The 26075-nt window shown below is 29.0% G+C and overlaps 1 protein-coding gene across 2 annotated transcripts in view; it reads left to right on the top strand.

Moving 5' to 3' along the window:
* The window catches only part of LOC129984157 (receptor-type guanylate cyclase Gyc76C-like), a 554740-nt gene that overhangs the window by 497135 nt on the left and 31530 nt on the right, over nucleotides 1–26075 (top strand). For both annotated transcript variants that reach the window (XM_056093958.1, XM_056093959.1), the window contains 3 exons: nucleotides 4811–4951; nucleotides 8066–8189; nucleotides 21692–21935. In XM_056093958.1, coding sequence (XP_055949933.1) covers nucleotides 4811–4951; nucleotides 8066–8189; nucleotides 21692–21935 — 509 coding nt within the window. The remainder of the gene's footprint in view (nucleotides 1–4810; nucleotides 4952–8065; nucleotides 8190–21691; nucleotides 21936–26075) is intronic.

The following is a 26075-nucleotide window of genomic DNA, read 5'->3' as shown; positions in this document are numbered from 1 at the left end:
TGTTGGATTTTCTGATGATGTTGGCTGATATTTTTGTATGCAGGGTCATTTTAATATTAAACGAAATTTTTAATTACTCTCACAAATTTCCTGGAATTTTCATTCTTTTAATTTTTTAAAAAATTTTAAATATTATGTTTATTGTTGTTGTTTGATCCAGTTTATTTTATTTTTACAGCATAATACGTATTTTATTACTTAGAATCCTAAAGTATTACCACAAAGATCAATACTTAATTAAGATACAACGTTCCTTTTTATGAATTTACACTGTAGAGTTTTTAACTGTACTGTTATAACGTTTGTAATTGTAATTATAATTTAAAACTCTCTGTCATTCCAATAAGAGCTTTACATACAGCTTGCGTCATATTGTAGCAGCGGGAAAAGAAATTTTCCTTTATTTACAGATTTCATTTATGTTTTTTAATCACAACTGCCATTTTTTTCATAAAGTAGTTTAACTGAGTAGGCATTTAATACAAAGTGTGCTTTCTAATTTATTCAAGCTATCCATTTCAATATACAAAATGAAGAACTTGACAATGCGGAGGTATTTGAAATATTTGTGCGGTACCATTGAATATAATATTTGAAAGTTATACGTTTGTAAGATTCTTTCCATCCAGATTAAAGGGGAAGTATAAAAGATAGTATATAAAAATGTACCCACAATTTATTTTGAAAGACAATTTTTCAATATATCATCATTAAAATGTAGTGAAAATAATATGACACATTCATAATATTATTTAGACTGGCATAATTAGTAAATTCATAGAATAATTCATAAATGGTCTCTAGAAAATGTTCAAAACATTTCAACATAGTGCAATTAAAATATGGGCCAATACATTATGGTGAACAACTACATATCGTCCGACTTTGAAAGAGAATTAAAATGCTTGGAAATCTGATCGTGTTTTCCAGCTGTATATGTGTGTCAGATACATTATGATCGGATAAAAAAGAAAGAATGTCCAAGAAGAATCAAGGTCCTAATCATAGTGAAAAACCCTGACTTTACTACTAAACAAAAAGAAAATTATTTATTATTTCAAAGCCAACTGACTTAAATGGAATACTGGTTGTTAAATATCTTGTGAAACTTGTTTTTAATGACTTCTTCGGTAAAATATCATTGAAGTTCAAATTTTAATTGACTGTTTTTGTTTTAGCACGTGTTTAATATTTTTACATATTCAGTTTTATCACAAGATAGAGCAGAGGTATTTAAAAATGGACTCATTTTAATAATGTATCTCCATTGGTTGCTAAGCTCTGAAGTTAAACTTTTAATTGTAAGTACAGCAATATTTGCCTGTTTTTATACTGAAACTTACTCAGCAAAGAATAGAGAGTCCAATTTGGTTTTTCTTTAGCAAGAATAAAACATAATTCCAGAATGCAATATTTTTAGCAACAATGAAGCACATCTGAATTTTGCTTCAACATTGAAATATATTGCTTAAAAAACGTATAAAATATTTTTTAATTAATTAAAAACGGTAAAACATTATATGACAAAACATTCATTTCAATGAAAATTTTTAATTTTTGTCCCATAATACTTTAGGTAGTGATAGTGAAGAAAAGTCAAAATTTCGCTTAATTTTTAATTTAAGATTTTAGATAAAATTTTAAAAGCCGTAAATGTTCTTACATAGTGTTTTCTGTGTCAAATTTGGTATCTGCAATGGTCTTTCCTGAAAAACGAAAGCACTTATGCATTCATACATGCATAGTCACTGTTATTATTAGTGAAAACAGAAATAAATAATGCTAGATATTTCTTTATTGTTAAAAATTCTTCATTATTTATAACTCATTATTATTATCATTATTTAGTAACATACTTATGAATCATTTCACAAACAAAAAATAAATAATAAATGATCCATCATTTCATGAATAGCTTTAAAATATGTACTGCATCTACTATATGAACCAGGAGAAGTAATCTGACATGAAAGAAAATGCATAATTCACCTCTTTTATCCTATTACAGATAAAAATACGTTGTAATGAATATCTAACAATTTTAAATCTTGTATATTATATTATATTATATATATATATATATATATATATATATATGATATTTTAAACTCTTAATTTTAATTTAATTAATTTCCAAGGTTTTATTTTAATTTAACCCATAGTAATTTCATTCTAAAAATATTCTCTTATTTCGTAATCCAATTCCACTTTCTCTACTTAATTAATTCAACAGAAGCTTTATAAAATTACTGAATCGACTAAACGCCAACACTGTCACACGCTCTGCGTGAAGGGAGAGAAAACTGTCCAGTAAGCCCATTCTTTTTAAAAGATCCCTGAGTTTCCCTTACTTGTGATTGACATGTGTCAGAAATCCCTATCAGAATCTTAATAATATAGTGGCACTATGAAAAAGTAGCTTCCCTATCCATATCTCATGTTATATAAAACCAGGGATGAAATGTCCAAGAGTTTTTTCCTCCTATTCTTTCTGTGTCGTTCTGTGTGCTCGTCGCTTGTACACATGCCTGCTTCTTCAAAATGAAATAAAACGAAGTCACGAAATCAAAAGTATCTTCACTGTCTTCAAACTGCATTTTGCTTCACATAAAATAATGTTTATATATATATATTCTGATAATCATAGATAATTCTAAAAGTAAGTTTATTTCTTTCGGAGTTTTTTTTTTTTTTTTTTTTTTGTGCACTATATATGCTACTGGCATTATTAAAATCCAACATTCTATAGAGGGCATTTCAATAATTACAAAATCTGTCCGGTAATATATGAAACGATTAACATTTCACATATTTACTAGACATTCTGTAGAACGACAAATAACAAACCAGCAATGTCTATAATACATATCCAATTCATTTTTAGAATAAAAATTTCGAAATAAAATGAAGTGCAATTCAAAATAATTATTTCCTTTCTTGGAGAAACAACTAAGTTCATATTTTACTTTTTCTTCTTTAAAGAAAGGCATAAATTTTGTTTTGTAGAACTTTAATTAGTTTTTATGTATTTTCAATAAGAGTTTTTTAATGGAACGCTTTTATTATTATTTTTTTTTCAAAATTATATTTGCAATTTTGAGGTATGAAGTTCTTTTTAATAATTGGTTTATCTTGACATTTTTTCATACTTTGCCTAAAAAACATTTATCATTCTATTGAATACCTAACGATTTTATACAGTGCTTACAGAAAGTATATAATAATTCTGACATATTATATTTTGCGTAAAAACGCTGGGAACTCTGTAAAATATCTGCTCTGTAGAATGTTACCGTTTCATATATTGGCGGTAACATATACAAAAAGGAAGATTTGTAATCGTTTTAAAATTTAACTTTCAGATTTTGATAGATCTCTAATTTTAACCGTTTCTTCGCACGAACAAATCAGTTTCCGAAGTCTATTTCCCTATTTGGGTGCACAGTTACTCAAAATTGCAATGATTTGTACGAATGAAAAGTAGTAAAGTGTCATATTAAACTCTCCAAATTTAGGATCATGTCAATCAACAGAAATAAGTATCGTTCGAAAAATCAAATTCATTTTTAACCATAAACAACCAATGATGGAAGTACACGAGAAAAGTAAGAAGAGAGCATTCCCATTTTTTATTGTTCTTTTTAACACTTAGTCAGAATAAAATACTTGCTCGTTCATATCGCAGCAAAGACTGTTAAAATATCACAACAAAGACTTAATTTATTCACCATCACGTTCATTTCAAAACATGCCAAAAGCTTGATGGCGTTTATCTAAATAGCAGAAATCACTGGCAAGATTTTATTTATTTATTTGTAAAAATTATGGCTTTATTTGGAATTCCTGGAGGAAAGGCAGTTAAATATCTGCCTTTATTAAAATCTCTGTGATAAACATTTCTAAATATTTTATTCTAAAAGAAAAGTTACTCTGGCATTTTTAACTGGCCAGATGTTGAATTCTGGGCTGAACTCAACTAATTAAAAAAATTAATTAAAACGTGTCAGAAGGATCTGATTTAAACAGCATTCCTTTCAATATATTAATAATCTTGATAGGGTCCTTCCATTTTTTTTTGTATTTATTTTAAAAATGCGTTTTATTATAATCTTCGAAAGAAATCCACCGTCGTATTTTCGAAGCATTTCTGAGAAAAAATGTTTTTTGACAACCCTTCCAAAACATGTGTGAGATATAAATTCTGTTTTCGAAAAAAAAAATTCAAATTCTGTTGCAATATTTCTTTAAAAGCATTGGGGAAAATGCACATGGAAATTTTTTTTTGAATTATTAATTACTATAATTGAATGGAAATTTTGTAATTTTACGTAAATAGTGAATTTGTGAAGCATATAAATAATTGTTTGTATAAAATATCTTGCCATTGCTATTTTAATTTCTTTGATAATGTGGTTCTAGATGAATGCTTTATCTTATTTTAATTATTAAATTTATTCCTATCAAATTTCGACGAAATTCTGGAAACTAGGTCGCTCAAATAAATAATCACAAAATAACTATTCCGACCCACCAGAAGGCGCACGGAAAAACTTGAATGACCCGTCCGCCGCAACAGGAACACTGGCGGGAACTGTGAACCATCACCGGTCACGATACAACCCTTCCCTAAGGAAGTATCATCGATGGAAAGAGCCAGCCCCCATATTTACGTGTACCCATCAGGAGGGCGAGAACCAACCACCATGTTGGAAGCTTCTCATCCTCAGTGACGAGGTGCCCTTCCCCCCGGGGAGACGCTTATACAAATAAAATTGGTGAAATCATATTGTATGCAATTTCTTTTTTACAGGACATCTAACATAATGGACAACATGATGGATATGATGGAACGTTATGCAAATAATTTGGAAGATTTAGTAGACGAAAGAACAGCTCAACTCGTAGAAGAGCAAAACAAGACTGAAGCACTTTTACATAGGATGCTTCCAAAGTAAGTTTCCTATTTAATATGACGAAGGTACAGGCAGGCAATTCTATATACATAACGCTAACGTAAGTGGCACAAAAATATCTCTTATTACTTATTATCGAATGGCAACAGTGAAATGTAAACAATTCACAATACTAGCATTTTAGACTTTTAGACTGTACCATTGAACATTTTACAACTGCAATTATTCTATTCTTAACTAATTAATGGAACTCTCAAATATTCTTAGAAATGCTCTGGACAGGGCTCACCATTTTATCGAAAACTCCATTCTGTTAGAGAAAGGAAACTAGATATAAAAATTTTAATCCAACTCAAAAATAAGTTTAATCATTGCCAATGGGTAATCTCTATGACTTACCTATGGAAATTGATGACCATATGTTAGGATATTATTTCATGAAATTCGCTTTTAAATCATTTTAAAACTCAAAAAATTACATTTTTAATTATACGAATTTCACTTTTGTTCAATTTTTTCTGTATTTTTATTAAATATTTAATGCAATGCACATTAATTAACTATGATAAATAGATAAGCTGAAGTTGAATTTTATTGGTTTATGCTGTTCGTAAAAAACCTTTCCTTTAATAAAAACTATTCTTTAAAAATAAAAACAAGGAAATACGATCCAATTCTAATTTTACTATATTCGCCAATAATTACTTTATTTGAAAAAAATATCAAACATGCGTGCCAAGGACCTCTGTAACTATGCTTTTAATGTCATTATGAAATTCAAATTAATCCGTCAACATTTTAGCACGCTACTGAATACTGAGATAAAAAAAAATTGCTTTCTTCGGATGTTAACTCCAAAATAGAATTTTTATTTCCGCTTTTAATTCATAGTATATTTATTTTTTAATTTGCAACCCCCTGTAATTAGTAGCACAATGGTTCAAATAAGATCCTATTCTTCAGTAGTGCTAAATAACAAGGTTTGATTTTTTAAAAGGCATCCTTTATTAATGGTTTGGCAGCTTAAAAAAGTCAATAATTGGGTAAACAAACGGGTCGCCATTTTGTCTAAATTGTGCCATGCAAAATGTATGATCAAATATTCAAGACACGGGACGAAACTGGCCGTTATATCTAGATCTGCTAAATTTGATAAATTATTAATTCTTTAATACTAGATGTTCACTCATTTTTTTAGATTAAATTCTCTATCAAAAATTTTTTTAGTTTAATTCTCTATCAAAATTTTTTTTAATTCATTTCTACAAATTTAATTCAATTCTTATTTTAAAAATTTTTAATCAACATTTTTTAAATTAATTTCTACAGTTTAAAAAATTTTCTCACTAAAATCGAAGAATATTACCGAATATAAGAATCATTTTTTCATAAAATTAAAATATAAAAAAATGAGCTTTCAAACACATCACTTTTATTTATGTACATTTTTTTATAATTTAAAAAAATATGTTTAAATATTTTGTAAGAATACTTTTCATAGCTATACTCATTGCAATTTATATACATGCAGGCTATTAATCCTTTGACTACGAATTTATTTATTCTGCCACTTAGATTCTTTCCTTTATTTTGAATATTTATTGTTATTTTTTTTTCATTAAAAATGGGAAGAACATCCGAGATATTTAAACATCCTCAAAGTTTTATTTAAAAATAATTTTTACTTATATACAGCATTAAACATTTGACTACTGATATTAAGATGTACATGATGCATATATGCCCTACTAGCAGTTAAAAGGTTAACTGCATCTTTCTTAGTAGGTGTGCGCGCTTATTATCTTCATTATTTAACCCTTTCTAGGGCCGTGGAAAGTATGTTTCCCACCAAATATATCAATCTTTGTATGAAATTGTGTAGGTTGGTATCAGTTTTGACACATTTTTTTTAGTAAGTCAGAAACTTAGATGCTTCAGTTCTTTATCTCAGACAAAATGATGTGTCTTTATTCGTTACTTAATTATTAATTAACCAAATTAATGAATGAATCAAATTAAATTTATCCAATAAGCTAAATGAATCCTTTTTCTTATTCTAATTTCAAGCCTAAAAATATTTTAACATAATATGATTAGAAAAAAAATGGCCCTTTAAAGGGTTAAAAGACTCAGCTGCTTAGATTAATATTCTTTTGGGAAACTACAAAAAAATTATTCAGAAATATCATTATTTTTAGCATTGATTATATAACCAATTTCAAGAATCAAGCAATCATCATAAGGGGGAAACATGACGCCATTTGTTTTTCCTATAATGATGATTTCTATTACTTTATTCTCAAATGCATCTGCCATATTCCCAAAACATAAACATAAACAATTTGATATATGAAACATATCAATACTAGAAATGTATACACTATCAAAAAATTTACATTGAATATATAAAATAAAAGAAACTTTGTATAGAATGCAGTAGTTAAATTTTTGAAATAAAATGACGTGCCATTCTACAATAAATATATAAGATTAGCGGTACAATAATTAATAAATATTGATAGAAAATGTTCTTAATAGAATATGTAAATGTTCTTCAAAATAGTGGTGTAGAAGTAAAAGATACCAGATACTAAATTATATATCGCATCTATAGAAAGCAATGTAATCTGTAGAAATTAACAGCCACTATCAAGAAACCTTTTTGGAAAATAATTATTTTTTTAGCATTGTTTGCAAATAATATACCTTTTTGGAGAAATATCACAAAATTGTACATGAATGAAAAAAGTAATGTTGTCAAAATCGTAATATTATATAAAAATGACCAATAAAAAATCCATCACGATAATGGAAAAGAAATTCATTCAAAAGTAAAAACCTGTAGAGATTTTGTTAATATAAAAGTAGTCATACAGACTAAACTATCAACATAATTTTAAAAATATTCTCGTTCAGTAAATATTCATTTGGATTATTTTAACTATCTTTTAACACTTTTTCTCTGAATAAAATAAAATACCTGTTTCTGCAATTCAAATGCTGTTGAATTTAAATATTACTAGGGAACCAGTACGTTATGACTTTTCATATTATGAAGTTATTTACTTTTCTAAATTATTTTGCAATTAAAATGAGTTAATAAATTCGTTTATATGACTTTTCCTTGAAATTTGACTGAATTGCTTTATTAGATCGGTGGCAGAGCAGCTGATGCGTGGTGAAGCTGTGATACCTGAATCTTTCGATGCTGTAACGATCTACTTCAGCGACATTGTTGGGTTCACAGAAATGTCTGCAACGAGTACTCCCATGGAGGTAAGAGCTTATTTGGTGTAAAATATTATCCGTATTCTGTGTATTTGCAAATATCTGATTAATTAAAATGTTACTTTATATTCAGTATCAGCTAAATGTTGCTGATCAAATCAGGAAAGGCAAATTTTATTGTTATTGATCTTTAAATTGTTGAATAGAAAGCTGAAACATTGATATATTTCTTATATTTCCACATATGTTCAAAATTGCGAAGTGCCTCCGAATTATAAATATACAGCTGACGATTCTAAACCATTCGTTTATCATAAAATTTGGCGACTGTTATTTACTTGATTAAATCGATTTGATTGAAATTAAATTGCAGAAACATGAAAATTAAGGAATAAGAAGTATTTCTCCAGATATATAGTTAAACTCCTTTTCTTGGCCACTATATTTCAATGCCGATATCAATTATCATTTGAAATATTTACTTTAATATATCTTTTTGATTTATAATCAATATGGTAATCCAAACAAGCAAACAGAGGAATTTTTCTAGCAACCATATGCATAATAGTGTTTACTTTATCAGCCACCTTGATTTTTTCGAATTTGGTGACTTGGCATTGTTGGCAACCTTTGAAATGTGAAGGGGCACCTTAAAGTGAATTTCAATCAATATTGATTGTGAATTTGTTATTGAGGTTATTAGAAATGTATTTAAAAATAGTACTAAGATACAAATTTAAACATATAATAATATTACATTGAAGTCAACTCTTGGCGTTAGGATACGTAGCAAAAATAATTGCGTTAATAGCTTAAGGTAGCCGACTACGTTCGAAGCAATATTTTTAAAAAATTGTATTTTTTAAAAACTATTTATGGTTTTTAGATGTATTGTCAATTATAAACACTATATATACAAAAAAAATTATTTGGAAATATAATATATTTTGAGAAATAGGAAAATTTGTAGTAAATTTTAATGAAATTTAACCTAAACGGTTAACACTCTACACAAAATTGTAATGCAGCAATTCTATTTTTCTTTGTACACAAGTTATAGAATATAATGGTGAATGAAATGAACCAAAATCTAAGAAACATTTTGAGATGCAAAGAAATTATGGGTAAAAATGTACGTATATATACATTTTTTCCATACATTTACAACTTAGTTTTTCTAAAAACACCTATAAATGAAAAAGTATTTCACCAACAATAAAACTTTTGGTTCATTTCATTGCCCACAGTATTTAAAACACACGCTGAAATTTTTATGTAAATACCTCTATTAGTTTTTGAGATATCATGTTAACGATGGATAATTTTTATGAAAATTAAAGTTTAAGAAAATTGAAGTTAAAGAAATATTTTAGCTAAAAAATTGTTTAAAATTCTCCTGGATGATAGATCAGACCTTCCTTTTCCTAGAAAATACTATTTTGGAAAGAGGAAAGCCTGAACTACAAGAAATGATAATAAAAGAAGAATTCGCCAATGTGGTCGAAAACCAGTGTTTTTAACGTAGTCGGATACCTTAATATGTATACACTATTTTATATTCGGCTGTGAGATAGCCTTCGTTTCTTAATCACGGTACTCAGTAGATATCAGACTTAAACTGGTGTTGTGGATTTGACGTGTTCGTGAATTCATTCAAACAAAATAATACAATTGATATCTATTCGAATACTACTATTATCTTTTAAGTTTGTCGCCAATATGGTAACCCGCATAAGCAAGCGGAAAAAAAAGATTTTTCAGCAACCCTTTTGCTGATTTGTAAACTCATTTTAGTCTTTTGAGTTGTACACCTGCTACTTTGTTTACTTTGCATTGTTGACAACTTTGACGATGTGAAGAGGTGCATTAGACCAATAATAATTACACTTGCATAATGTATTTTTTTTCTCTTAAAAATGTGTTTTTTACTTTGAGTGTTAGTTATATTATATTGATTTTGATATATCGAATTTTTATTGCATCTTTTCATTTAACATTCATTGCATTTCCATTAAATTATACTTGATATCTAATTTTCAATACCCATTCTATTGTTGTCATAATACCCACTGTAGATTTTTATTCTAAAATTACAATTTTTTATTTCTTATATACCATTCTTGTACAACTCACGGATATTTACGCTGTTATCCATTTCTTTGTTGACCTTTTTCCTAAAATTTACATTTTACTTCGTACATGCCATTTTTTTACAAAAGAAACTGGGTTAAAAAATAAATTCTCTACTTCCGATAGTATTTGCATTTTAGAAGTAAAAAGAAAAAAGAATTTAAACCAGAAAGCAGAAGTTTACAAATTCAATCACTTGTAGAATATATCTAAAATGTTCTACAAAGAACCAGCATTTCTTTTGAAATTTTGGCACCTTTTCTTCTTCTAGTTTCTTTTCAAAATTCAGAAAGAAAAAGAAAAGAAACGAAATGAAACAAAACAAAATGGGACGGCAAGTTGACAACGTTAACATAAGCTTCGTCTGTGAAAAAAAAAAATTCGATAGAGTGCTTTCGTCACCGTTCCTATATTAGACTTTTTGAACTTTTTTTTCCCGTTTGCCTCAAAAAAATGTTGCAAAACTGCTTTCTAATGTGATTTTGACGCCATACTGTCTAGCGTGGAAGTAGTTCGGAGTATGTAACAACGTTTTCCAAAAGAATTTAGTCGCTTGGCGATAAGCGCTGCTCACTAAAATGTTTTGGAAATATTTTTTTCTAGAATTATTATCTACTCAATTTTGGCAAAGCCAATATGTAAACATGAGGAAAAACTTCTTTTTACGTCAAATATTGAAGATTCTTCTTTAAAAAAACTAAGATGTAATTATAAGAAAGGAAAACTCAAAAATTGCCTATTCGTTTTGATATTTTGTAATATATTTAATTATAGCTATAAAGATTTGATTCAACAAATACTCAAAGCATAATTTATGATACATCAATGCGTGTTTTAAATTTAAAACATTTTTATGTAACGTTTTGTTTGATATAGTTATTTTATTCAACGATTCACTGTGATTAATGTTGTAATTAAGTAATCTTTATTGATAATTACTTGGAATATTACGAGAAAAACTCGGTCTGTTGCTAAGTGATCTAAAATAGTAAACTACTGCTCGAATCAGGCTCATGTATATGCATAATTAATTACCAATCCATATTCTTAACACAAAAATATATTAAAAACAAGCTATAAACTTTTTAACAAAATGTATAATCTTATGTGTTTTTCATGACCATCTTAAAATCTGTCTTTTTATTCCTTTTTATGTGAAAACGTAGCATTTTAGTACTGCCTGTATTGACCAACTGGTTCACCGGAAATATTGGCTGTGTTTATTTTCATTTAAATCTCCCCATTCGTAGCTTAGTTCTTATGATACCCTAGTAATATATTTCTAAGCATCAGATTGTGGCGAATATCAAAACTATGTCATTTTTATTGCTTTTATCCAATTCATTATGTATTTAAAATGAAGCCTTGTAAAATAACAGTATTATTAAAAGTGTAATCTATATACTAAATTTTGAGGTATTATAATTTCATTTTATTATTCCTCAACTTATCTAATAGATATTAAACAGAATTTTTCTGCTTCCGCTTTCAACAATAGAAAAAATAATCATACAATTTACCTCTGGCGTTATAAATTAATTTGCAGAATCATCTACAGCAACGAGAATAGAATGTCATTTTAGTGCAAGAGGTAAAATAATTGATGGAACAATCAAATGTCGAAATATCGTTTAATTTTTAATTAATTAAAACTACAAAAGATCGTCCAAGGTGCGATTTCTCATCTTTCTATTTATATGTGTGTACTACATTCAGTACCTCTGGATCAATTGGTTTATCCTGTAGAACAGTGGTTCTTAACCTATGGGTCGCGACCCAAAATTGGGTCGCGCTGAGTCGAACCAAAAAAGTTTCAATCATTTTTCATTCAGACAGAAAAGAAACACCCATTAGCATCTAAATTCCCCGAATTGAAGTGGATTACTGAAGTTGTTTATTTGTCAGATATTTCATTTGAAATAAATAATCTAAATACGTCTATGCAAGGACGTAATCATAATATTATTGAATTAACTGAAAAAATGACATGTTTTAAAAATAAACTCAAATGATGGAGAAATAAGGTTGAAGTAAAGAAACTTGCTTCATTCCCGACTCTTAATTTACTGGTTTAAGACAATAATATTGATATCACAGATTTTGAAATACAGAAAATTATTATTAATCATTTAGAAAAACTAATAGCAGACTTTGATCGATACTTCCCTGCAGACGATGTTTTCAAATATCATTGGGTTCGAATGCCATTTCATTTTGATGTATGTGATTTGCATGAGGAATTTGTTAATATTAATCAATTTCAAGAACAATTAATAGAAATACAAAGTGACCAAGCACTTCGATACAATTTCTACGAAAACACTGAATCTTTATGTGCTTTCTGGTTAAAATTAAAAACCGAAAAACCAATAATTGTTAAAAAAGCCCTAAAAGTATTATTGCCCTTTGCAACAACATATGTGTGAGGCTGGTTTTTTGGTTCTGTGTGTAATTAAAAACAATTACCGGAACAAGTTAAATTCTGAAATAGATATAAGGTGCTCCTTGACAAGCATTCAACCGAGGTTTGAAGATCTTTCAAAATGTATTCAAGCACAAGGTTCTCATTAAAACTGTATGACTTGCATTTAAAATTTAAAATACTTAACATATGTATTGATATTTCTTTTTTTTAGGAATAAGTTAAAATGTCAATTATTTTCAAAAAGTTATAAATATATTTTAATTTGGTCAATAAAAATTATTAAAAACACTTGATTATTAATTAAATTTTCCTTGGATCGAAAAATACTTTTGTTTATCTTTATTATTAAAAAATAAATAAAAAATTTGTAAGTTAAAAAAAATCATCATCGTAGGATTGAAGATTTTTTTATATATATTTCTCAAATTTGGGTCGCAGCTTAAAAAGGTTAAGAACCACTGCTGTAGGGAGACAGTACACACATTTTTATTTTTATTTGTTGTAGTTATATGAATATCGTAGAAAATAATATATTATGGAAAATGTAAACTTAGATGCAAGATTTTCATTACACAATAATTAAACTTTCATATTTTCTTGTTAGTTGATTAAATATTTTTAAATGCATTGCATTCAGACTATTAATAATATACCAGTGTCATATGACCAGTAGCTGACATTAAAGTAAGTTAAATTACGGTTTGATGAAAGGAAAGATTAATATCATAAATAAAAACTCAATCCCTTCCACTTTCCCATATACATTAAAACAATCTAACTATTCACAAATTTTCATTCCAGAATTTGTTCTAACTATAAAATTTCAATTTAAATAATCATACATCAAATTTCATCAACCTCGTTTAATGCAGTTTTGATGCATCTTGTTCCCATACAAGTGGATAAAAAAAACAATTTTCACCTTGGCAATCTAAAATTTGTTTTAGGAATACAGTTTTATGTTCAACCAATTTAATAGATTTATCTATTTGCTTTCGGCAAACTATTTTTTTGAAAAACATCTAGATCTGCAGACAGACGCATAAATATAATTGTAGAGGTGATATTATAGCACTCAGGAAGGTAAATTATGAGATTCGTTGGAATTTCCACGTCTTTGCAATGACTACTAATTGCAACTAACTGATACGAAGGTGAAAAAAAATATATAAAGGGAAATACGACTAGAAGAAGTGGAAATTTATTCCGATTACAAACCTAAATAGCTACTTTAAGACGATTAACTTTTCAATTTACTTACTAATCTAATAAAGAACTTTTTTTTTGTGATAATCAGGCAATTTATCTTGACAAACATCTTCTAATCCAGAGAAGTCGAATAAACAGGACTGTTACATAATGTGATAAATAGAATGAGTCTCGACATATTCTGGTTTCTTTCTTTCTTTTTTCTTTTTTGTGTCCGTTAGGTAAAGAAAAGCGAAGAAATATTCCGAAGAACATCTTCATAATATTTTATAATTTTGTTATCATGTGAAAACATGATATTTTTTATCATTGAGAAAATGATGCTGTTTCTGTTAGGGTGTTTTGAAGCTCGAAATCACGTAGGCAATGAATATTGAAGCTCGGAATCGCGTAGGCAATGAATAAAGCATAAATGGCAGTTTCCATCATCATCTTTTAATCGCATATATTTTTTACCTGCTTTTACCAGTATTGCATTATTATTATATATGCTTCTTTAGCAGCAAATGCAGTTTTTAAAAGGTTGATCTGCTTTTACCAGTATTGCTTTATTATTACGTAAGCTTCTTTGACAGCAGATGCGTTTTTAAAAGGTTGGCGTAGAACTATGACATCATAGCTGTTGTTTCATCTCAAAATCGCTCGAGCTCCTAAACTTTGTTTGCCAGCTAGAAAAATTGAAAATGTAAGTTTAAAAAAATTATCATTATATATATAGAGAGAGGGGGGGGATAGAGATCGATAGAGAAGTCTCGTAATTGTTTGAAACCGGTTTCAACTGATTAATGACTTAATTAAGACAAATAATAAAAAGTAATAATGTTCTCACATGATAACTTGAAATTTGCGATCGTAGATTCCATTTTAATTTTTATCCATTTTTGTATATTTCCTTTTTATAATTCTGTTTTTTTTTTCTTCACTTTCTCATATGCAAAGTATAGAGAAAATATTGCAATCATAAAAAAAATCGAAATCAAGATTATGACAAATCTCCGCATTTCAGATCTCCCTGAGACCGAAAAATACATTTTTGGCATTGTGCCTGCCTGTCTATGAAAGCGATAACTCAAAAACACTTTATGCAAGATGGTTGAAATTTGGAATTACGACCAAACTTCTACATTTATTTTAAATTCTGTATGAAATCCGTCCACAGGAAGTCTGTCAGGATGCTCCAAAAACGCGATATTTACAAAATGCAAAGAACTAAGTAAACAAAACGTTATGCGCATCTAAAATACAGATACTTCTCAAATTCAGAACTAAATTCGCTAAACGATTGTTCTGTACTTTCACATACATATAAACGCAATGATTGAAATCGATGAAATTTGGTACATTATCTTGTGATTAAAACTGTAATTTCACGTCAGATTTTAGTGTGAATGGGGGCTCCAAAATTTTATGTAAAGTAAAGGGGAAACGATCTTTAATAAAGAGGATGCGACAATGTTTCTTCGAGATAATTCCCGCTAGTTACTTTACCGTACACACCATTGTACAACCAGGAAAAATGATAATCTTCAAAAAATTCGAAAGCGAAGTTTTGACGACTCTCCACGTTTTAGATCTCTATTAGTTTTGACAATTTTTTTTCAGAAACAATTTTTTTCAGTAAGTCAGAGACTTAGATGCTTCAGTTCTTTATTCACACCAAATGATGCGTCTTGATTTGTTACTTAATTATTAATTAACCAAATTAATTAATGATTCAAATTAAATTTATTTAATTAGCTAAATGAATCCCTTTTCTTATTCTAATTTCAAGCCTAAAAATATTTTAACATAATATGACTAGAAAAAAAATGACCCTTTAAAGGGTTAAGCTATGCGCATGAAATTTAAAATGAGTTCTTAACATTTAATTTGTAGATTTCTCTGATACTTTGAACGACAACCAAGCATAATAAATTCATCTATCACCTCGAGTGATGATAACTTCAAAATACAAAGATTTAGATAAAGTTTGGTACAAGTGAATCAGTGTCAAATTTCTATTTTGAAATTAATATCCGTGTCAAATTTCGAATCAAATTTCTCAAAGGGTTGACTGCATGTCGGTGCTTATATTCGTTTGTATGTAAACGTGAAACTTAAATTAGCAACGTTTTAAGTAACCGGAACTTGGTATATCATCTTGTTACTGAAATTGTGTTTCTTTGTCAAATTTTATCTTTAATCTGTAGACAAAATTCTATTCACTGTTCGTCATCACATTATTATGAAGCACAAAATATTTATATGTGGGATGCTAAAAATAAAAATCTGAGCACTCGTAACTTTCACTTTTTGCTCAATAATTTTTATGCAAGAGGGAAGGGGATAACACCTTCTTTTTGGGAAATAGGCTAGCTAGTTCCAGTTAGAATACTCTTTCTAGTTTTTTTCCTTACATAGCTTTTTTAATGTATAAAAGAATACTTCTTTTCAACCTCATCAGATGCATGTTATTTTCATTTGCCTTTATTTTGTTACTTCTATAAAAATCTTTATCATTTATTCGGCACACTTCTATGAAAATTTGTATCTAAAACGTGAATACAACTTTGGTAACATCGATTTGCCATTAACATTTTTTGTCGAAGCAAATAATATCGATTTTCTTTGTCTTACATCGATTTTTCATCAGCTTCACACGAAGCCACAGAGCTCTTAACAAATGCGATAAACAAAAACAATGAGACAAGAATGTTTAAAGATTATTTTTTATAAGAAAGTAAATATCGAATGAATCTTTAGAATTCCACTAGCTTAGGGGACATTAGATTGCATAAATACTTTTGGCTTAAAGCACATATGGCTGTATTCAAATAGTATAGACAGATGTTTAGTAAGATTTCAATTATTAATATTAATTGTTCCGCAAAGTAATTGCATCGCCTTTAAAGAAATTGGAAAAACTTAATACATAATTTCTCCGTAAGCCCATTAAAATCAAGCCAATGGTTCAAAAATCTGCCATCTTGAATGGATACCAGATATCTTAACAATTGGTTTTAGGGGTTGCAATAAAAAGTTGTCCAGATTTCTTTTGGCGAAAAATTGCCCCAAAATTATTCAACTCTGGTAATCGTACATTAATCGTAGGTCTAGTCGAAGAATCTAATCTGTGAATATGACCAATAAAGCATTTTGAACATCTGATCGATTTTCGGACGGTAAAAGATAGTTAAAAGGTGCATATATAGTCTTTTATTTTTTTTAAAAATTAAAACTGTTTTATCATGAAAATGCAAAGTAAATGATATGCCTTAATTTCAAAACTTTTTTAAGAGTAAAAGAAAGATAACCACATTATATTTAAAATAGATTCCAATAAAGTTTAGCATTGACATTTCTTTAAAGAAATGACTCTAATAGTTCGAATATATAAGATTTTGTAAATAAATCTATTAAACCTGTTCAGAAGGCTGTACAGCTATTAAAATTTGAAACAAAATGTCTAATAAGCTTAGCAATCTCTCTCTCCGAATACAGAAAACTCGTTCGAATTTTATTTCATCCTGAGATGCATGATTTATGTACAGGAATATTTTATCCATTCTCTCGGAGCGTGGGAATTTGTCGATGTCAGCAATTTTACAGAGCTTCCGCTGCATTAATTAAATAAAAAAGATGGAATTGAATCAGGAAACAAGAGAACATTTTAGAATGTAGTTAATATGGACTCATTTAAGCTAAAAAATTAGGAAATTAATTAAGTTTAAATTAGATTTTAAAATATCATTATATTATATATTGAAATGTATTTTCATATACAATTAAATGAGCTTCCTCTATGTGCCAATAACATTTTGTAGTTTCTTGAAAACTAAATATAAGTTAAGAAAATATTTCTTTCCCTCATTTTGACGAATTTCGTCATTTTAAAATTCTCAGAATCCGAAAAAAGACTATGTTCTGTTTGTGTAAAATGTATGTGAACTTGTCACTAGCCATAAATTGTACCACACACTGAACCAAACGAAATTTTAAAGACCATTCACTTGATTTGCTTCACTTTGAAGTTAACATGAAAAAATAATTCACAAGATGTATTTTTAATTATATATGTAACTTCGATGTATGTTACAGAAGACATCGAAGATGGCTATTAGAAGAAATTATCATGTACATTGATAAATTTATTCAGATACAATTCCTATTTTTCCCCGTCAGTTTATAAACAAGATTTAATTCTTTAACATTATTACACTTTATGTAAATTTCGTACACGAAAAAGTTTTTTGAAAACAGGAAATTTAAAGAAACCAACGAAATTGTGTTTATTACCTTTGAAATATAAAACTGCTTTCTGAAAGAGTAATTTCATTCATTAAATCGTAAGAGTAATTGTGTATATAAATAAATTTATATCAACACAATACTGATTTTTCTCCCACCGAATTTAGAGCATAGAAAATTATTTTTTATATTAACAATTATATATATATATATATATATATATATATATATATATATATATAAACTTCTCGCATATTCTGTAATACTATTTGTATACAATTAACCACAAAATACTGACAAACAATATTTAAGAAAGAAAAAACTTATTAAAGTTCAATCTTCGGCGATTAATCACTGGGATATGGCTAATCAAAAGAATCAGAACCGACCGAAATCAGAACCAATTTAAAACCAAAACTTGACTCAGAGCTGCTACTGTATCACAAAATCCCATACTTAATTTCATATATTTAAGTCAATGCGTTTATATGCTTGTGAAAGTATTGACCGACAGATAGTCAATCTCTTGGCAGATTTTATTCCAAATTTCATTAGTACCTATCCTTCAGATATTAAACATGTTTACCAAATTTTATTCATCTAGCTCTCTTCGCTTTGCCGTTATAGTGTCAACCTAAATTTGAATATACGGACATCCTCTGCTTAGGTTTCGTTCAGAATTTGATAGAAATTTACACATTTGGAGTTCAGACCACATATAATAGACTCCTGAAGTAGGCTGGGTAAGAAAAAAGCCGGATAGACCGGAGTTGTAGGAACTCATTTCTTTTCCCACCAATACCAGAAGACAGAGTTTTTATACCAAAGATCACTGTTATAATACATGTTTTCTCACTTCTTAAGCCCTCCACGCAATAACATAATACTTCTTATCACTGTTATAATACTTATGTTACGCACTGTTATAATACTTCTTCTCACTTCTAAGCCCTCCACGCAAGTCACGTATAATATGAATCCGGCCACGGCCCGGTAAATCATAGAAGCAGTTTCCGGTGGTGTGTCGAATTAATAAAATGTTCTGTACTGATAATTTATGTATGTTTAAGAATTTATTAGAGATATAGTAAGTTAAGAAAGATATAAACTGCTCACATTTTAACATAAATTCTGTAATGCCTAACTTATATGCAGGAAACATAAACAACGTTGCCAATACAATGCCTTGTCTTCCTCACTTAGTTGCGATGAAAGAAAATTAGGCCGGATAGTATGGAAGTCGTACAGTCGCGGACCGAATACTCGGAAATGTACTGTATCTAATTTCACCCAGCTAACTGAAAGCACTTTACATTCATACACAGAGCGACGGACGGAATTACAAAACTATATTTTTGAGGCACCAAAAAGTCTGACACGTGGAGATTCATTCATTCGAATCTAGTAGAATTTTCTCTTTGTATACTTTCTATTTACGAGTAAATAAAAAAATCCAAGCTTTTCAAATGAATAGACGTTTTAATAAAATCCGGAAGATTTGAAACACTTTTCTTACAAAACATGCTTTGTTTTTCACTTTTCAGTAAAAACCGTCAGTAATCAGTGCTGCTTTTCAAAAATACAAAGCTGCTCAAATCACCACCATTTCCAAATGGTAGAAATTTCCAAACCATTTCATTGCTTTCATCCCATTACGGTTGTTTTCCTTACAACGCTTTTCTTTAAAATTTAAATTTAGGACACGTGCCTCTTGACTCATTAAGAAGACTGACCAGATCTGAAAAATGTTCTTTAAAAAACTAGTCTTCTAAGTAGTTAAAAAATGAATAAGCTCATTACCAAATAAGATTCCACGGCGCCATGAAAAATCGAATGGAAGATTTAAACGGAGATCGGAAAGTCTTCAGAAAAGTAATGGCAAATAGAAGTGTTATGCATAAATATAAAGGTTTTAAGTTAATAAGTTTTATCTTTATCACGATCTCTATTAATAAAAAAGATAAATGTGTTAATGTCTGCGTCTGCACGTTTTGGCACCCTACAGGCCAGGCCGTTTGACCTAGAGATACCAAACTTGGCATATAAATATTTTAGAATATAGGAATCGGCATTTCGTGATTATTTCAATTTTAACTAAAAATGAATCGAAATTTTTGTGTTTTTATGCTATATCTTCCGAAAATATTACACTCAAAACTGATTAGAACATAGAAATTTTTATTGTTACATAATATTAAAATTCAAAAAAAAAAATTTATTTAGTAATACCAATGTTTTTGTTGTATATTTTTTCCTCCTGGAAATTAATTTTATTGTATATTTTAAGAATATTTTAAAAAATATATCTTTCCTTGTTGCAGTAAAACTCAAATTTTATATTACAATCTGGCTATTTTTCTCTTTTTCGAGATGTGCAAGTCATTTTTGCAACTCTTAAGGCAACTCATTTTTCCATGATGAATATGTTCCATTATAAAAAGTGTTTTAGTAAAACTTTTCGTAATTTTGTTGCACTTGCATTAAAGTTTCATTTCAGAATCAAGTAATCATTAAAAAGAGCATACATTTTAAAACACTACCACTCTTTCCTTTATAATTGGAAATATAAAAATATAGGAAGAAAATTACTGAATGAAACAAAAAATACAGTACAATAACAAGACTGTGCAAGATTTCTAAAAAAAATATGAATTATTTGTCTATCAAAGTCTAAAATTCACAAATATTTTGCCGACGAAAAATATTTCCCATTAAACCCAAATTCTAAATGTTCATTTGGAATTTTTAGTAACCATTTGAGGCAAATAGGGGTTCCATAGGCGAATAGTAATTAAATATATTTTCTAATGAAACATAAAAATACTCCACAAAAATATGAAATAACTGCATTTGAGAAAATTGCTATTGATTTTAGCAGTTACCCCAAATCACAGTTTTTTAGTTTTTACTTTTTTTTTATCGAAAAAGAAATTAATGTATTTGTTCCTTTCTTTGCGTAATAAGTAGATTTTAAATATTTTAACCTTATATTTCTTGCAATTAACACTTTAAATGCAACATGGTAAAATGGGTCTTACAGGTGAAGTATTTGTTAATATGAACCGGATATACCTTATATGAAATTTCTTGCTTTGCTTATCTTAGCTCAAAGACGATTATGCTGAACATATGATTGCATAATAATTGATATAATTTGGTCTATCAAACAAAATAATTTGATGGATTTTACGCAGATGGCATAATCTTACCTTTTTCAATTATATTTTATGTTATACCAATTGTAATGAATGCAATACATTCTATACGTATAGAAATTTGAAAGAAAAAAAACTGTTTCTAGAAAAAGGGAAAAACATCCAGGAGGTCCTGCAAAATTCATTGTTAAAGGATAATGTATAAACTTACGATATTTCTACTCTGTATAAATTATACATTACTGTAACTAATGAAATGTCCCCTATTTTATTAGACTAGAACTGAAAAATCAACTGTTTTAAACGGTACAAATGTTCCAAATTTTTTTATCCATGTCCTCTATTTTGGATAAAATTACACAATAAACAAAATAGTAAAAATTTCCTTCAAACTTTTTTCTCAGGTTGTAACATTTCTGAACGACCTTTACACTGTATTTGACTCCATCATCGGCAATTATGACGTGTACAAAGTGGAAACTATTGGAGACGCTTACATGGTGGTCAGTGGTCTTCCTATAAGAAACGGCAACCACCATGCCGCTGAAATATCCAGCATGGCTCTGGATCTTCTGGAAGCGGTCAAAACATTCAAAATTCGGCACAAACCTTCACAATCACTGCTGCTGAGAATTGGAATTCATTCAGGTAAAATAAAATTGTTTCTTGTAATAGACTCATAAGAAAATGTTTGATACATATGCCTGAAAATTCTGTTTCAGAAAGTTGAATTTTGGAATCATTGTCGTGCATAATAGAATGCAGGGATTGGGGATGTATTTACATTTTAACATAGTAACAACTTCTTTTTCGAATGATAGCCACTTATTATTCTAACGCTGCAAATATATGTACTGTGTGATGAATTTGGTGCGCCATGGTTTTGGTTTGGTTGAGTTATATTAACGTCCCGTTTAAAGCAACACTAGGGCTATTAGCAATTTGGAACCGTGGTCAGATGACGAGGACGACACCTGAGCTGGCACGACGGTTCTTCGGTGGTATCGGGTCACGAACCTAAAACCCTCCGGTTCCGAAGTCGAGACCTTACCACCAGGCCACCGCGGCTGGTGCATCATGGTGCGTTTGTGTTTACATGGTTTGATCAGTAAGCCTGGAAGGGGGGTGGGGAGGAGACAGAGGACGAAATAAAATACTTGTCAGAATTGGGGATCATTTGATGTAATTTACAGATGCAAGAATCAGGTATCTTTGCTGTCTCAAATAATAAGTAATATAATCCAGAAGTACCGGAATATTTTTGGAAAAATTTGAATACTAAAATATTTCAAACTAAGAGATTGATTGGCAGCTTAAATTAGCTTAGAATGTAGAGAATTAATGTAGAAGCCGAATTGTCAAATTGAAAAGCTAAGAAGAAAACGCGGTTAAAAAATTTTGGAGACAAAACTTTACGAAAATAAAATACGGAAAGGATTGCTGCTATTTTTTCAGATATGTATTGATGGCATCAAAAATTTCTGAAAGTTTATAATATAACTTTTATAACTATATATAACTTTTATTATATAACTGATATAACTTTTAGATTAAATAAATTGTTCATTAGCATATTCAATGACGTCAAATGTTTTTATATTATTAGAATAAATAGTTATGCCTTTGTCATTACTTTGCATAAACATATCATGAGACTCGTATGGTTTTAGATTTAGATGTAACAGAAATTGATTGTTTCTTTGTTTGTGCATCAAATGCAAAATTTTCTCTTATTCTGTTAGATTATTTAATAAACTTCATAAAAGCCCTAAAAAATTCATAAAGCTTTTAGGGCCTAAATTCCAGCTCTGTAATACTGCATGTTCAAATAAATATAAAATTAACCAAAAATCCTTATCCATTGCTAGAAATTTATAAGAATGGAAAAAATTTTAAAATTATACACACAGTCGTGCCGTTAAATGCAACTTTGTATTGTACAGATTTCAAACTAGCGAAAATTGAAGGGTGCAGAAAAGAAAATTGCTGAATTTGACCTGTTGTTCAAATTCTAGTTCTACAAACTGGAAATTTCGAAAATCCTGTTTTTAGAAAACGTTTAGTATAGAAACAAAAGATTATATCTATAATAAAACTCAAACGCACTACCGAATTACGGATAAATTGACAGCCAAGAGTTACAAAAATAACTTCTAATCTAAATCTATATCATTAAAATCACTAAAGTCTACTAATTAAAATCATTTCAAAAATGTATTACATTCTTGCATCAACCGCACTAAGTTGCAACATATGCAATCTTTATTTAAATGAGAAAAAATACCACAGCATGAAACATATGCCTTTTCAAGAGCATTTCGGAAATACAGCTTTGTGGTACGATAGTATGAACAACATAATTATAATTTTTTGATATTCCCTTCAATTTAATCGTAGACTTCTTGTAGCAAGTGTATAAGCCTTGGATATTTTCCAGAATCGCTGAATATTTCATAAGTGGACTAAAGACAAAGTTAGTATGCAATCATACAAACCAATAACTTTAATGCTCAAATAAAACTTTCTATATAAAATAATTTTCTAACTAAAACTGCAAAAATAAAAATAAGAAACTGCCAGATACATTGTCTATGATTCTTAAAGAGAAAAGAGAAAATTCTATCCCTTGGTTTCACAGGGAAATTCTCGATATCATCAAGAATATCAAAATATATTTTATGACATACCTATGAGAAGAAAATTTGACTAATTACCTGCAATCTGAAAGACACAGTATGTCGTTCTAATTACAAAATATTAAAAGCTTGCACAGCGAATGTTATTATTTATCATTGACACATATAAAAAAAAATCTACTGTCCTCCATTTCTGCCACTTACAAACCCATTCGGTAAGGCAACAATAAAGTAAAGCTGGAGGCAACTATAAGATGGATGTCGAACGTTTCCAACACCAATTTTTAATCCAACTTATTACGAATTCAAAAACAGTCGAATCCGTAAACATCCCAAACGTTTTTATATTCGTATCGTGCGGATAAGGGCCGTATTTTTTATAATAATAAAGCACTGTGAATGCATATTGCAAACTGGAAAAGCAATAAATAAATGTTTCATGGCAAGATAAATTCACCTTTAAATTACTGGCGAGAAGAAAGGGACTTAATAAAAAAAGTGTTCCCATCTTTTCAAGTCATTCGATAAACATGAGATCGTGAGATTTAAAAAGATCCTTTTCAGTTACCGGTAAGTTATTTATTGCTGATTAGACCAACAATAACTTATATTTGGGTGGGGAGAGAAATTCAAATAAATTACTGGTACATTTACTGTTCTTAAAACAATTTTATATTTTCAAGCAAAGTTTAATACATTAGGCTATCCCATAAATTTCTTTCCTATTTCTAATATGAAATGAATGCACAATATTTACTGTTTAAGATATTATTTATTTTGTCATATAAGAAAACCTTTTGCTCCGTTACCTTCTTCCATCTCTCAGGAAGCCTCATTATACCCTCTTTCCAAAATCGTTGTGTTTTGGACAAGAAAGAATCCTCGAGGTGCGCTTATATTTCATTGATGGATTTAAAGCTCTCATCGCGAAGAGAATTTTTTTAAGGACAGAAAGAAGTAATAATCAGATGGAGCGAGATCTGGAAAATATGCAGGATACGGTAAAATATTTCAATCAAACTGTAAAAATTCTCTCTTGCGACTAATGCAATATGTGGTTTCGCATTATCATGATGAAACACAACGCCTCGTCGGCTCACTGATTCTGGCTGTTTTTTTACTGTGGCAGCGTTCAATTGATCTAGTTGATGACAGTATTTCGTAGAATTTATTGTTTCACCTTGAGGAAGGAGCTCATAGAAAATAACGCCTTTCCAATCTCACCAAATGGACAAAGGAACTTTTTTGGAGTGTAATCCCGGCTTGGGTGTAGTAGAAGTCTGGTAGACTCAAACTTATGACATAGACGGCTAATAGATAAACCTGCATGTTTGCTCAAGCAGAATCAGATAAAGTCATTCATAGAGCGATGAGAAAGAAACTTTTGGGATACCCTAATATATAACTATATTTTTAAGGCGTGCAAATAACAGTTAAAGCTGTTTCGATATCTCAAAGCCCAATTAAAGTTTGGACAGATAGTCTTACTGGTCTGATTACCATTCTAAATTCCATATCGCTCCTTGAGGTTTGTCCAGCAAATTCCACCTTCTGCTTCTCCATAAATATATACATTTCCGATTTCTCAACGCACTGTAAAATCTTTTAAGCAAAGGAGTCTTTTGTCGATTGTTTTACCATACGAAAAATCAAATAAAGTTTGATGCATTGAATATCTGTCTAGAGAAATCGAATAAAGAGCAAATGTCTTCTAAGTCTTCATATTCATGGAGAGACAGTCCTAATTCCAAAAATTGTGTTTTTCTGAATCTGGAAGGTCTGAAATATGAAGATTCCTCAAAATCTGAAGTTCCAATTTTTCGACAAATGCAATATTTTCTCTTTTTATACTTCATATGTGAGAAAGTAAGAATTTAGAAGAAAGATCCTGAAATTTTATTTTATAATATTGAACAGTAGTTCAACAGTTTGTTGTTCAGTGTCGCGGAACAGTCTGGTTGAATTTATTAAAACATTCAATTGAAATTAAATTACTTTTTGAAAGAAGATGGATTATAAAAATAAATGCATTTTAAAATGCCTTCAAATTAACTTTTCTGCATATTGTAAGATTTAAAAAAAATGCTTTAGTACGCATTAATACATTAAATTAAATATAAAGCAAGTTTACCTCGCTGGTAATATATTCGTT

This window comes from Argiope bruennichi, chromosome 9 (assembly GCF_947563725.1).
Source record: "Argiope bruennichi chromosome 9, qqArgBrue1.1, whole genome shotgun sequence".
NCBI lineage: Eukaryota > Metazoa > Arthropoda > Arachnida > Araneae > Araneidae > Argiope > Argiope bruennichi.
The sequence above is the reverse complement of the archived record's forward strand: the minus strand, read 5'-3'. Positions and strand labels throughout refer to the sequence as shown.